At 41.3% G+C, this 13,573-nt stretch overlaps 1 protein-coding gene across 5 annotated transcripts in view; it reads right to left on the reverse strand.

Moving 5' to 3' along the window:
• The window catches only part of KCNMA1 (potassium calcium-activated channel subfamily M alpha 1), a 541,146-nt gene that overhangs the window by 192,312 nt on the left and 335,261 nt on the right, over positions 1–13,573 (reverse strand). For all 5 annotated transcript variants that reach the window (XM_035137304.3, XM_035137303.3, XM_088670120.1 and 2 more), the window contains exons 7-9: positions 9,488–9,563; positions 7,157–7,327; positions 5,385–5,476 (exon numbers count right to left, since the gene is read on the reverse strand). In XM_035137304.3, the coding sequence (XP_034993195.3) occupies positions 5,385–5,476; positions 7,157–7,327; positions 9,488–9,563 (339 nt within the window). The remainder of the gene's footprint in view (positions 1–5,384; positions 5,477–7,156; positions 7,328–9,487; positions 9,564–13,573) is intronic.

Consider the following 13,573-nt stretch of genomic DNA (forward strand, 5'->3'; position numbering starts at 1 on the left):
AGGTATGAGGATATAAAGCAGGGAGTAGAATCAACAAAAAGAATCCCTACCAAATCAAACACAACTTTGCCCAAATTGTTCCAAGAAGATACCTAGTCTTTCACAATATCCAACAAGGAGGAGGTCTGAAAAGTGTGGAGTAGTTTATATATGAACCTTCACCGTTCATACTCAGGTAGTATCTTTTCTAAAAATGTCCACAAGCAGTGAATCTGCCCCAACCATCTCCTCCTTTTAAACAGCAACACTCATTGGCAGGAGAGGTACAGAATGGCAACCCTTTCACCTGGGAGAGCTGCACAAACAGCCCATCCCCTAGGTAAGAAACAGACAATGGATACAGAGAGGTGGAACATTGTGACATCAATGGCCAGTAAACCAATCACCTCACTCTCTCCATATTTGAAAACACCAAGTTTTAAAGGGCAAGTTGGGCCCTGTTGCTGGTTTTAACCATTCAAGCACTTAGTAGGATTCCTGCTTATCCTTTATAATTCTTGTTGACTGATTGTTAATGAAGAACCTTTAGTGTATCCAGAGTATGTCATATATAATCTTCCATAACTCTTACAACGATGCTGATAAGGTTGGACAGTATTATTATCCTGTAGGTGAGAGTGGACTAAGTCTGGAAGATAGCAGTTTACTGTGGATCACTAAGTGAATTCATGGCTCAGGCAAAGTTTGAATCGGAGACTTCTTCACTCACAACACATAGCTAAATCAGCTTTCTGTTAAGTACTCTCAGTACAAATTGTAGATTGTGTTGGTGATAGGGGGAAAATAGTCTCTAACATAGGTCTGCATTACTTGAGTCCCACCAGACGGAATGCAATCCACAAGCCATGTGGGATGGTCCACCAGAGGCTCAGTGAGTCTCTAATTTTACGGCCTGCCACAAGACTGCAGAAAGTGAGTGCTTGTCAAGCACCAGGCAGGTCAAACAATACTGCTGAACTACATTTGGCTTGGTAGGTAATTGAGTTGTGAAGGCCTGCTCTAAGCCTTCATGCCAGAGTTTTCCAAACTGTGTGTTGTGCCATGTCAGTGTGTCGGCTGCAGTGTGTAGGTGTGTCACGTGAATGCTCCCTGTGCTGATTCCGGGACTGGAAAGGGGTTAGTTTAACCTCTAGTTTATTAGTAAAACTGGATTACTGTGTCATGAAATGATGCATGTCTAAAAAGTCTGTCATTGACATGAAAAGTTTGGAAAGCTCTGCTATTAATGCCAACATGCAGAATGAACCTATGCCTGTTGACTCAGAAGTAAAACCCCACTGAAGATTCTCTATTAAGTGTGCATGGTGTTACAGCCTTAAAGCATTATGGATCAAAACTATACTGTCTTCAGAACGGCAGCCTCCTGACATATAAGCCTGTTTTATGCTTTAAACTATGCATGGCAATTAAAAAAAGAAATACTTAAATAATATGTATAAACAAAAGAGCTTAATGTATGTTTCTTCCTGGGAGAAGGAAATGCACACACAATTTTAGGACTCTGAGCAACATCTTTCAACAAAGTTTAGCGGCTCCAGATTTTGCAAATGCATTCAATTTTATCTGGGAACTTTTTGACATTAGAAATTGCAGAACTGTAGTTTCTCATTATGTTTGCTGCCAGAATCATTGCTGAGCTGCTCAGCTAAAGACTTATATTGCTAATTATTACCAGATGCCTCCTATCCCATGCAATGGAAAACTTATTGGTTCTGACAACCCATTCTCTCAATGTTGAATTCCAAAGGAAAACTCAAATTTTTGGCCAAACATAACATTTCATCAATCTTGTTCTACTGACTGCAAAACCAATATCAAACGTAAGATGCTAATGGTTTTTTACTGTGCCGTTCCCAAGCTTATGTGCTCTGATGAAAGATGTACGTGAGCAAAGGGCTTCTCCAAAGTATTTAGAAATTAGCTTTTTGAACCAGGAAACAATGTATAAAGTTAAATTGAACAGCCTGTGCACTGATGACAGAGTTCAGCTTCAGTCAACAAAATATACAGGCAAATAGAAGCAGATGAACGGAAACAAACAAAGAGCATGTTTAAAAGAAAGAAAGCAAAAGCCCCCACAGGCAAAATAGACTTAAGCAAGCCCCCAAGCTAGCAGTGAAGCCTATGAGCTAGTTGTTAAGAATCAGCAGGAAGTGGGAATTTGAAACAAAACAAAACAAAAAAATTATTTCCAGTAGCACATTAGAGACCAACTAAGTTTGGCATTGGTATGAGCTTTTGTGTGCATGCACATTTCTTCAGATACACTGAAACAGAAGTCACCAGACCCTTATGTATAGTCAGAGGGTGGGGAGGGGTATTACTCAGAAGGGTGGTGGGAATGGGTGATTGGCTGATAGGTGTGGTAAACCTGTTAACGACTGCAATTGGTCTTACAGGAAAAAGCAAGGGGCAAGATGGCTAAAAATGAGCATTGTCATGTATGGTGGCACTGTGGGTTAAACCACAGAGTCTAGGGCTTGCTGATCAGAAGGTCGGCGGTTTGAATCCCTGCAACGGGGTGAGCTCCCATTGCTCGGTCCCAGCTCCTGTCTCCTAGCAGTTCGAAAGCACATCAAAGTGCAAGTAGATAAATAGGGACCGCTCCGGCGGGAAGGTAAACGGCCTTTCCGTGCGCTGCTCTGGTTCGCCAGAAGCAGCTTTGTCATGCTGGCCACATGACCCGGAAGCTCTCTGTGGACAAACGCTGGCTCCCTCGGCCTATAGAGCGAGATGAGCGCCGCAACCCCAGAGTCGGACACGACTGGAACTGATGGTCAGGGGCCCCTTTACCTTTATGAGATAAGAATCCAATGTCTCTATTCAGACCAGGTCTCTCTCTCCATGGTTTTAAGTTTGGTAATAAGTTGCAATTCAGCAACTTATCTTTCCATTCTATTTCTGAAATTCTTTTGTAATAAGACAGCTACCGGTACTAGGTTTAGAGACAACAGAGCACTGCTGGGTACCAGTGCAAAATAGTTTATCTTACAGACTAGCTTCTTGAAAACTCTATTTATCATGGCAAAATGGATGAGATATCTCTATACTGTAATGGATGAGTAAATGGATGAGATATCTATATCATCCTGTTACATTAAAGTACTTTGTTCAGCGTTTAAACTTCAACTGCTATCCTATTCATTCCTCCCTGGGAACAAGGGCTACTAAACTGAGAGGGGCTTATTTCTGACTGGATGCTTTCTGAAGACTTGAACTTGTTCGAGAGTAAAGAAAAGTCGGCATTATACCACCACTAACACTGAGGGAAACTAGATTAAAAATGAAACACCTTTAACCTTTAACACTGGCCCAGTTCACATGTAACACTAAGCCAAACAACTTTAGTGTGAGCAAGCAAATGTGTGGGTTCCTAAGATGACCCTTGGGGTCCTTCCAACTCAAGAATTCTACAATTCTATATAGTAATAGAAAATGTTTCTTTACACATGCAGATAGGCTTTTGTTTTGTTTTAATGTAGCAGAGCATTCAAAAACCCAGTCTCTGATTAACAGCCTGAAGTTATTGTAACTGACCTATGCAGGATTCTACCTACAGTTTTTAAGTTATATCACAGGCATTTCAATCCCACAGCTAAATTTCACGTTTAAAATTGGCGAGCCTGCACTTCAGGACTCAAATAATGTCTGAATATAACAGGGTTTGTACTTGTGAAAACTTCACAGCATTAGGATTCAACATTTTTTCAATGGATTGGGCTCATCACATGAGCTTCAACAGGGAAAGGAGGCGGCGGGGGGGGGGGGGAATCTCACGGTGTTGAACTATTTAAATAAATTGCATCTAAAGAAGGACATTCCAAAACCCTGGAATGCCATAGACAATGCAAAGAAGTACTAGTTTGGAAGGAGTTAGGATAAGATTTTAGGTCTGTTGGAGTTTGTCAGATGTGGAGGCCCCCCTCAAGAAGACACCACAAAATGGGAAAACATGGTTTGTGGGTTGAGAGTAGCGGCAACAGGGTTCATTAAAAGGAAATAGTTTGAAAGTTCACTTTTCTATGGTCTATCTGCTACAGCAAATGGGAATTTAGTTTGTTGACTAGTGAGTTGAATGTTGGGCTAGCAGACAAGCTCTTTCCATCTTTTGCTATGGAATGGCAGAACACATACTGGACTGAAGACAAAAGGAAATAAGGAGACTGAATGAAAATACATCAGGGTGCAACTGGGAAAGGTTAAGGCCCTGTTCAGATTTTCTGAGGCAAATTCTTGTTACTAGTATGCTTAAGGTAACCAATAGTTTTAAGATGTGAATTTAGCGCAATTAATTTCTGAAAATTAGTAGAACTCACATCATTACATCATTAAATGTTTCTGCCACCCAAAAAGGGACTTTAGTGCTGATGTTATATGTGTATTTTTTCTCTATTTATAGATAACACTGATTCTGTTGCGGCTTGGTTACCTGGCCGAACTGTTGACAAATCTTCAAAAAATCTGCTTGTTGTTAATAAGCGTCATTTTAAAAACCCAACTAAAATGAAAATTAGATTATTAGCAGAAAATCAGATCAATGAAGGGCTGAATCTGACAGTACTTTTGGCATGGGTTATCTCAACATCAATGTCAGAGTCACTTGAACATATTTGGGTATGTCCCGCTATCACCAATGAAACACATTTTCAGGGAGAGATAGAAAATGTAAGCTAGTTTGTCAAATGCCCTTAATGGATATGAATCCATATGGTCTCTTGTGACATTAACATGGGAGCTGGTTCACTTACAATGTTCCCCATGCATGTAGTGTGGATGCAAGTGTTCAGAAAAAAGCAGCCACAGAAGTAACCCCTCACTAACATGGAGATATTTGACGCAACAAACATCTTAGTCCTATACGCTGACTTCAAATTAATAATAGCAGGGTCATCTTCCAGACTGTGTTAACTGAGTTCTGGCATTACCAGCAGTTCCTTTAGAGAACAGGGGAAAAACCACTTTGACTTGTACCTTAATATGGCCCAGGTCTCTTAATATGCAGTGTGACAACTTAGGGAGGAAACGACATTTGATGTCAACAGGACACACACAAAAATGGCACGTGGGAGGGAGAGAGAGAGAGAGAAAGAGACAGAGAGCGCATATCAGGGTGTGTCCGTGAGTCAGATGTCGCCACCATGGCAGGTTCTTTTAACGTCACACAAGCACACCTGGTCTTCGTCTCTTTTTGGACTTACTTTCTGCCTCGGGTTGAGTTAAAAGTCCCTCCGTATTTCTTCCGGTTAAGGATGAGAGCAGCAATTTCTGGCACGTAGCGCGCAAACATTGCCTACATGCGTGAAACAAAAGCACAAAAAAAAGAAAATGGCATGCAGAGAGTGTTCTACTGCACCAGAGGCAGGAGAGCCTCTTGGAATACTTACTTTCTTCCACTAACCGCACTATAGGAACCACCATATTTCTTGCGGTTTCCTATTAACTCTATGATTTCAGGGACGTAGCTGGCAAACATGGCCTAAGGAAGAAGATAGGAGACAGAAGAAAAGACTAAAAAGAGAGGCCAAAGAAAGGGGGGTGATGAATATTTTAAGATATATCATCTTTAAGATCTGAAAATGCAAAAGACTTAGATCTATAAAAGGTGTTTTTTTCCCCTTCAAAAAGGTTTTAAAAAGGGTTTTTTCCCCATAAAATTAAAACAAATAAGTTTTGACATAAATGTTGGGTCTCAAAAGAAATTCATGTCTGGTCAACTCAAGAAAATGATCAAAAGAGGGAGAAAGGCACACAAAACAAAAACGAAAACGAAAAAAAAAAGCCAAGAGCAAAATGAGGTCAAAGTGGCATCTGAGTGATAAAGTGCAGCTGCATGGCTAACACTTTCCGAAAAGGGGCAAGCGGGGATATTCAAACATTATACACCGCCAAAAAAAAAAAAAAAACCTCCACCAAGACAAAACGAACCAAAATATGTATTATTGCTAAGCCGATGCTGCTAATTTATAAAAGAAAGACAAGGGGTTCCTCCCCGTTACCAAAGAAAACAGGATGGTAGCAGAGGCTTTCCTCCACACACATGAGAATGAACAAGATGTAACTAAAACGTATTTTTAAAAGTTTGTCTTTTAAAAAAAGTTGATAAGAACATGTAAAGATGTAAAAGCGGGATGATGATGATGGGGAATGGAATCTGCCATGTTTTGTCCAACAAACATTTTGCTTGTGGCTGGATACTTCTAAGAGCTGCTGCCAGTGAACTTGGCCTCATTTCTTGGCACACAAATATGGCACCTCTTTTGGAAATAAATGCGTATGGAATACTGCATTTATAACGCACTTAGCAGATGCAACATCCCGAAGAAAGAGATGTATACAAGATATACAAAAATATGTGAGAGGATTTAAAAAAATACTTCAGTGACTGCATATATGTGCATTACATATATTGTGGATTGAAGTTGATAAGTTACTTACCTTAAGAAATGAAAAGCTTAATGCTAAGGGTGCTGTTTAAGACAATTTAAGAAAAAAAAATTGCAACAGCTGCCGCATTGTCTTTAGCATTGACAGAAAAATAAAGAGGCAATTTGATTAGATACAAGATATGTACATCTACCTATCTATGCAAATATTCTCCTTCTCGAGATTCAGCACGTACTTTCTCAGCTCCTCAAGCACAGCAGAGACATACTTGACTGACTCCTTTTAGGAAATTGGCAATGACTGCCTGAGTTAGTACCATGTTACTCCTTGTATGGTTGCCATGTGTCGAAACAAAAAAGAACACAGTTTTGCCATTGTCTGGAACGGGCAAGCGGCTCTTTAAAGGTGGTCCTAAGCCACAGTGTTTGTTGGAATATTGGGAAGGAACACAGAGGGTAGGGAGGGTTCTTGAAACCGCAGCTAATGTTAACGTTATTGCTATCGTAGTCACCAAATTAATGCACTGCCACTAACCACTAACTGGAAAGTTCATACTGAGAACTCCTAGGGCACTTTCTGTGCCTGCATGCATTATAATTTTAAGCACACCACCACAGTCGTAGTTGAGTTATAAGTCAACAGCTCTGCATAATGATAATTGTGCATACATTATTATTATTATTTAAGAATAAAAATGTGTTGTTACTCATCGATTCATTATAATTACTACATTAAGGAGAAAAAATCCAGCAGAAAATAACAAGAATTTTACCAGTCCCCCGAGGATGAAGAAGACCATGAAAAGGCGACCAAGGGTTGTTTTTGCATAAACATCTCCATAACCAACAGTGGACATAGTAACCATTAGTAAATAAACACATTCCCAATATGTAAGCGCTTGGTTATTTTGGAAGTTTTCCCATGGATCCCCTGAGTTCTCCACCTACAATGAAAGAATAACAGCAGATGAATGATTCAGGTGTACAGACGCCCACAAGGCTGAAGAACAGAACAGCCGTTTACAAAGCTTTATTGCATGAAGGTAAGCAGTCATTGGGTGACTGAAGGCAAATTATTTTATTTCTAGCCAGCAATTAATAGCAGCATTACAGGGGGCTGCTGGGATGTTGAATTAAATAAAGACAGTAAAACACTGTAAGAGTGTTCCCCCGATTTTACATATATACAGGTCCTGCTATCTGAACACAATGTGTTCCCTGGAAATCATTTTGTTAAGCAAGCGTTTGCATAATGAGTTGACAAATTCCATTGATTCCTATGGGGAAATTTCTAATGTGTTCCCGACTGTGGAATTTTGGCTCCTCAAAGCAAAAAGCAACCCTTCTTCAGTCAACCTGCAAAAGGCAAACAAGGAGGAAAGAAAATAATGCTCTGTCGAGATATCTGAATCCACTGTGTGTGTATAGCGAGGTTTGGGCACTAATTCCCTGAGTTTGGATAAGTGAATTTTCACATAGCAGGCATTCAGAAAGCAGGACTGGTGTGTATAGGCAGGGAAGTGTAGCAGTTGTGGGTTTTGGATTTACACTGGGGAGACCCAGGCACAAATCCCTATTCAGCCACAAAGATCACTGAATATCTCTGAGCCAATCCCTATTTCTAAGGCGAATTTATCTCACAGGTTGCCTGTAAGGAAAAAAAAACAGAGGCTCAAGCCCTACCCCCAAAACTCTGGAGGAGGACAGGGTGGAAATGCAATGACTAATGCACAAGACAATTGGGGAAGCTGTTACTGCAATATAAGGCACTTTTTTCCCCAAAAGAAGCTGCCTTATTACTGAGTCAGACCATTAATTACACAGATGGGTAGCAGCTCCCCAATTTTTCAGGCAGAGGGCCCTCCAAACTCTACCTGGAGATGATGTGGATGGAAATGGAGACCTTCTGCATACATGGCAAATGCTCTATCACTGAGCCGCAGGGCTTCCCAAGCCATAGCAAACTTTGGCACACCTGTGTCCACCGTCTGTCTGTGCAATAATAACCGGCCACTGTGCTGCTCACAACTGACCAGAGCAGGCGCATAAATTCCTGAGCAGGAACAGGGTGGCAGCAGCTCCCATGTCCTGGGAGCCGGTGCCAGAGTTCTGACCACCCACAGCAGTAGCAGGTCTTGATTTTCTGGGGCTGCAGAGAAGGATTCGAAACATTCGGGCCACTGCTGCAACGAAGATTCAGTGACTGTCACTCAGGGATGCGTTTCAGTGAATGGAAATGGTCCGTATGAATTAATTCCCACCAACTTGTTAGCTGGAAAAGGTTTCCATATATGTGAGTTTCAGCCATGTATGACTCAACAGAGCGTGAGGATTCAAAAGACTTATTTAGCCCTTACCAAGGGAATATGTTTGTTAAAGTAATGTGCCTTGGCCTCAAAAAGAATTGCTGAATGCTGACTTAAGGAAGAAACTAAAGCATTATTTATATAACAATTAAAGTATCATTTAAATATTTTCTCTCCCTCTCTCTTAAATATTAGTAACATATAAAGTGCTTGTTAGAACATAGTTTTTTTATGCATTGACTTTGGTGACATTCCCCCCCCTTGCTGTTATTAAGGAAACACTACCATCTAGTGGTTACATTTTGCTACTGGCATTCTCAGTAGAACTATTTCAACCGCTAGGACCAAAGAGCACAGGACTAGTTGCTCTGTGATGGCTCTCCCCCCACCCCCATGGATTGATATTGTGCAAATGAGTAATGGCTTCCAAGAGAGGGGAGGACCCGCAGGGTGGAAGTGAAGGCTTAATCCTTTCCTCTGCCCCTCCCAAGCAGCTTTTCTCACCAAGAGGAAAAAGGTTCCTGAAAATATCTGGAGGTATGTATCAGGAATCTTCAAATGGCACAGATTATTGGCACATGCTCACAACACGTCGGGGGACGGACACAGCTCTCCTTTACAGCCAGCAGTGTACCTGAGACATCACAGAAAGTGCGAAATGGCTTCTTGATGCCTCTTGAAATTCTTTAATCTATATTTGTGCCAGTGCTTTGGGCCTGGACAAGCCAAGTTTCACATAAATGGCAATAGCAATGTGAACATCCCCAAGTAAGTTTTTTTTCTTTAAAAAATACTTACCAAATGTATAAATCCAGCTGCTGTCAGCCATGTGCTAATAAATATTGAGCACAGATTCACCAACTTGATGGAATTACTGGTTTAAAGAAAGGAAGGGGGAGGGAGACAGAAACAAACAAACAAGATGTTTTCAGAGTTTATGTTTTAGCCGAGCATCCTTTACTTCAGTGTTCTTCAATCTTGAGTCACCCTTTTTAAATGTGGTGGGTGGTTTTTTGGGGGGGGTGTGTGTTATTGGGTTGTTGTTTTTATTTTGATTATGCATTTTGTGGTTTTATATTTTGATTTTATTCTGTGAACCGTCCTGAGACCTCCGGGTATAGGGCAGTATAATAATAACAACAACAACAACAACAACAACAACAACAACAACAACAACAACAACAACAGTAGTAGTAGTAGTAGTAGTAGATGCTGTTGAACTACAAATTCCATCTTCCCTGACCACTGGTTTAGCTGGGGTGATGAACATTGGAGCCCAGCCCCAGCCCCCAGAGCTGCATTATTCTGTGGAAAAGTTAACAAATGTGTATAGTGAACTCCACCAAAAAAATCCATCCCTGGTGTGATATGGAAGTTCTCCAATGCCTCATTCACACATGTGAAAACCACCAATGGATTTTTCAGTTGTTCATATTAAGAGAACAGGTGTGTGAACTAGCCTAATGCTTCAAACATTTGCATCCTTCTTATGGCTAACTTTGGTGCAGTGTAGGTCCAGTTTTATGCAGAACTGTTTCCTGCCTGTAGATGCCTTTTCTCTTTTCAGTCAGGGTTCTAAATATAGATGGGCGGATTAGTCACCAACATTTCCCTACTCTTTAAGCTCTTTGAGACATCTGTGCAATCCCTGATTCTGACTGAGTCCAGTCTAAGCCCCTGAAGTTGTACTAAAAACCTCATTTAAACCAGCAGCGAGGAGACATAAATAATCAATTCAAATTTGTTCACTTTATTCAGTTTAATACGTCATGTTCGGGGGGCGGGGAGAACAACAACCCCTGAAAAACAGTTGTGCAACTAGGTGAAGTTGCAGAGGTGACTGTATTAAGTGACTGTATTAAGTATTAAGTGAAGTTGCAGAGGTGACTGTATTAAGTGTATTAAGTAATGGATTTGTTCTTTCTAGCACCGGGTGAATTATTGGGATGCTGTCAACTGTTTCTTGCTGAGAGCCAGCTAGAAGACATTTGAACACTGAAGCAGGCACCCACAGATGTATATCCTTCACTGGATGAAAAATTGTGTGCAAATGACTGCTGAACAAAAGAATCCTAGTCTGATTCAGTAACTGTACTGTGAGACACCGATCAGTGGTTCAAAAATGGGAGCAGGGAATTCAGATTAAGCCTCTGCATTCCCTCCCCATACCACTCAGCTGATTAATGCTGTCACCTCAGCTATCTGACCAAGTAGGGACAAAGTAAGGGTGGGAGAGATATTTGATTTTGTTTGCATTTCAATGAGAAAATGAATGCACCATATTTATATATAAACTGAAACACAATTATACTTTGAAATTTTCACTTTCCCAAATGTTGCAATGCAGCCGGCGTGCACAAACATGCATCTGTTGGTGGAAAGTGCAAATAAAAATGCACATATTTGTGGAATAGGGTGGTAAATGAATCCCCCCCCCCCGGAAGCACTGAACCTAACAGAGCTACGTTAGAAATATAGGGTCACTAATACGATAGAAATATAGGGTTGTATTCAATTAGGTTTCACACACTGTGGACCTATGAAAATTTATGGACTTAAGGTAGCTACGGTATGTTCATTAATTTTAGCAAGCCTACTCTTAGTAAACTTAGTTGAATGCGACCTACACTTTTGCATTAAAATTCTTATGCTCCACTATTTGGTTCTTAGAGGACTGGGGGAGGAGAATCATTATTACATAGCTTACCAGTGGATCCTCCTCCCTCCCCCCCCCCCAAAAAAATGGAGGGAAGTCTTCTGTTATTCAAAACCAAAACTGATACACTTTAAGACACACCTACATGCTTGTTATTTGGCAAAAAGTACAATGCCTAGATTATTTAATTATTTGGGGGTGGTTGGATTGGGATAGAATATTATGTTACTTTGAAATGCTAGAGAAATAGCTTTACGGCAACTGCAAACTACAATATGGCTTCCAGCCTATTTCTGGGCAAACCCCCCCCCCAAGTTATCTAAAGGGATCACCATCTCTCATAGGAACCTGACTGTCTTCATTAGAGGATCTGCTCCCTTCACTGGAGACAGAATAGGTAGCAACCAGGGGCACAGTAGCAGGGCTGGGGAACCTGAGGGAAAGGGTGAAATGTGTCCCTACTGACCTCTACTTGGCTCTCGGGACTTTTCCCAGACCACATCCTCTCTCTTCAGGCCACTCCCTGTACTACTGACTCTTGTTTTTTTTAAAAAAAAAAAATCCCGGATGCAAGGATAGAGAGTATGTGATTGTGTGTAGAATCTTGCCTATTGGACAAAGTGCCGAGGGCCTTCTGGCGGTTCCCTCGCTACGAGAAGCCAAGTTACAGGGAACCAGGCAGAGGGCCTTCTCGGTAGTGGCACCCTCCCACCAGAGGTCAAAGAGAACAACAATTACCAGACCTTTAGAAGGCATCTCAAGGCAACCCTGTTTAGGGAAGCTTTTAATGTTTGATGGATTTCTGTATTTTAATATTTTGTTGGAAGCCGCCCAGAGTGGCTGGGGGAACCCGGCCAGATGGGCGGGGTATAAATAAAAAATTATTATTATTATTATTATTATTATTATTATTGTAAAATTTGCATACATTGCTCCACCTACATTTGCATCTGGCTCCACCCTTTAGTTCCACCCTCATCAGATTGACCAAAAAAGAATGCAGCCTCAGGGAGTGATGTAATTTAGCATGCCTATTTTACTTCTATTTAGTAAACCAAGCAGAAACTATGAAACTGCCAAGCTTGCCCAATCTTGTACATGCCATGCGCTGCGCACCCACTCATTGTTACTAATGAACTTATGAAATGGAGAGAAAATTACAAGGCGGAAAAAGCACTGGGGAAAAGTTCTGCCCTGCATCACAGGTTGCACTCTGGAAATTATTACTACAGTTTTAAATCCCTGGTGGAGTGGTAAACTTAGCAACTGCAGCTATTTCCATCTTTCTGCCCTGCCCAATGTCCATTTGTCTGCTAAACGGCCTCAGCCCAGTATACCTGAAGGAGCATCTCCATCCCAATCGTTCAGCCCGGACACTGAGGTCCAGCTCCGAGGGCCTTTTGCAGTTCCCTTACTGCAAGAAGTAAAGCTACAAGGAACCAGACAAAGGGCCTTCTCGGTAGTGGCACCCGCCCTGTGGAACTCCCTCCCGTCAGATGTCAAGGAAATAAACAACTACCTGACTTTTAGAAGACATCTGAAGGCAGCACTGTTTAGGGAAGTTTTTAATGTTTGGTGTTTTGTCGCTTTTTATATATTCAGATGGACGGGGTATAAATAATTTATTATTATTATTATTATTATTATTATTATTATTCCCTTCTAGGAGCAGCACTCTAGGTGTGTTACAAATAGGCACAGGAGAGGACAGACAAAAGGACAAGAAGTGGCTAGAGCAGGCATCCCCAAACTGTGGCCCTCCAGATGTTTTGGCCTACAGCTCCCATGATCCCTAGATAACAGGACCAGTGGTTGGGGAAGATAGGAATTGTAGTCCAAAACATCTGGAGGGCCGAAGTCTGGGGATGCCTGGGCTAGAGGAAGGTGTGAATCCTCCCACTGTATCAGGGAATTTAAAGGTACAAAGACAATCTCTAGGCTTTAATCTTGCTGTCAGACTTGTCAGTAAGGGCTTTTAAGACAAACATAGGAGAGACTAAGATATTTAGAGCTCTGAGAAACTATCTACTCCAGAATCAAATGGGAAAGTATGTTTGTCATTATAATTCAGAGGCAAATATTGTTTCAACAAGCACACAGGGCTGGAACAGGACCAAGTTATTTGCACCTCAGTGGGATTTAAGTCATGAATAAATTCCCAGTGGGAACCTAAGTTCAACTACTTTAGGGTGAGACCCATTGTTAAATCAGTGCAAGAAGTCTGAATG

This window comes from Zootoca vivipara, chromosome 5 (genome assembly GCF_965207765.1).
Source record: "Zootoca vivipara chromosome 5, rZooViv2.hap1.1, whole genome shotgun sequence".
Classification (NCBI taxonomy): domain Eukaryota; kingdom Metazoa; phylum Chordata; class Lepidosauria; order Squamata; family Lacertidae; genus Zootoca; species Zootoca vivipara.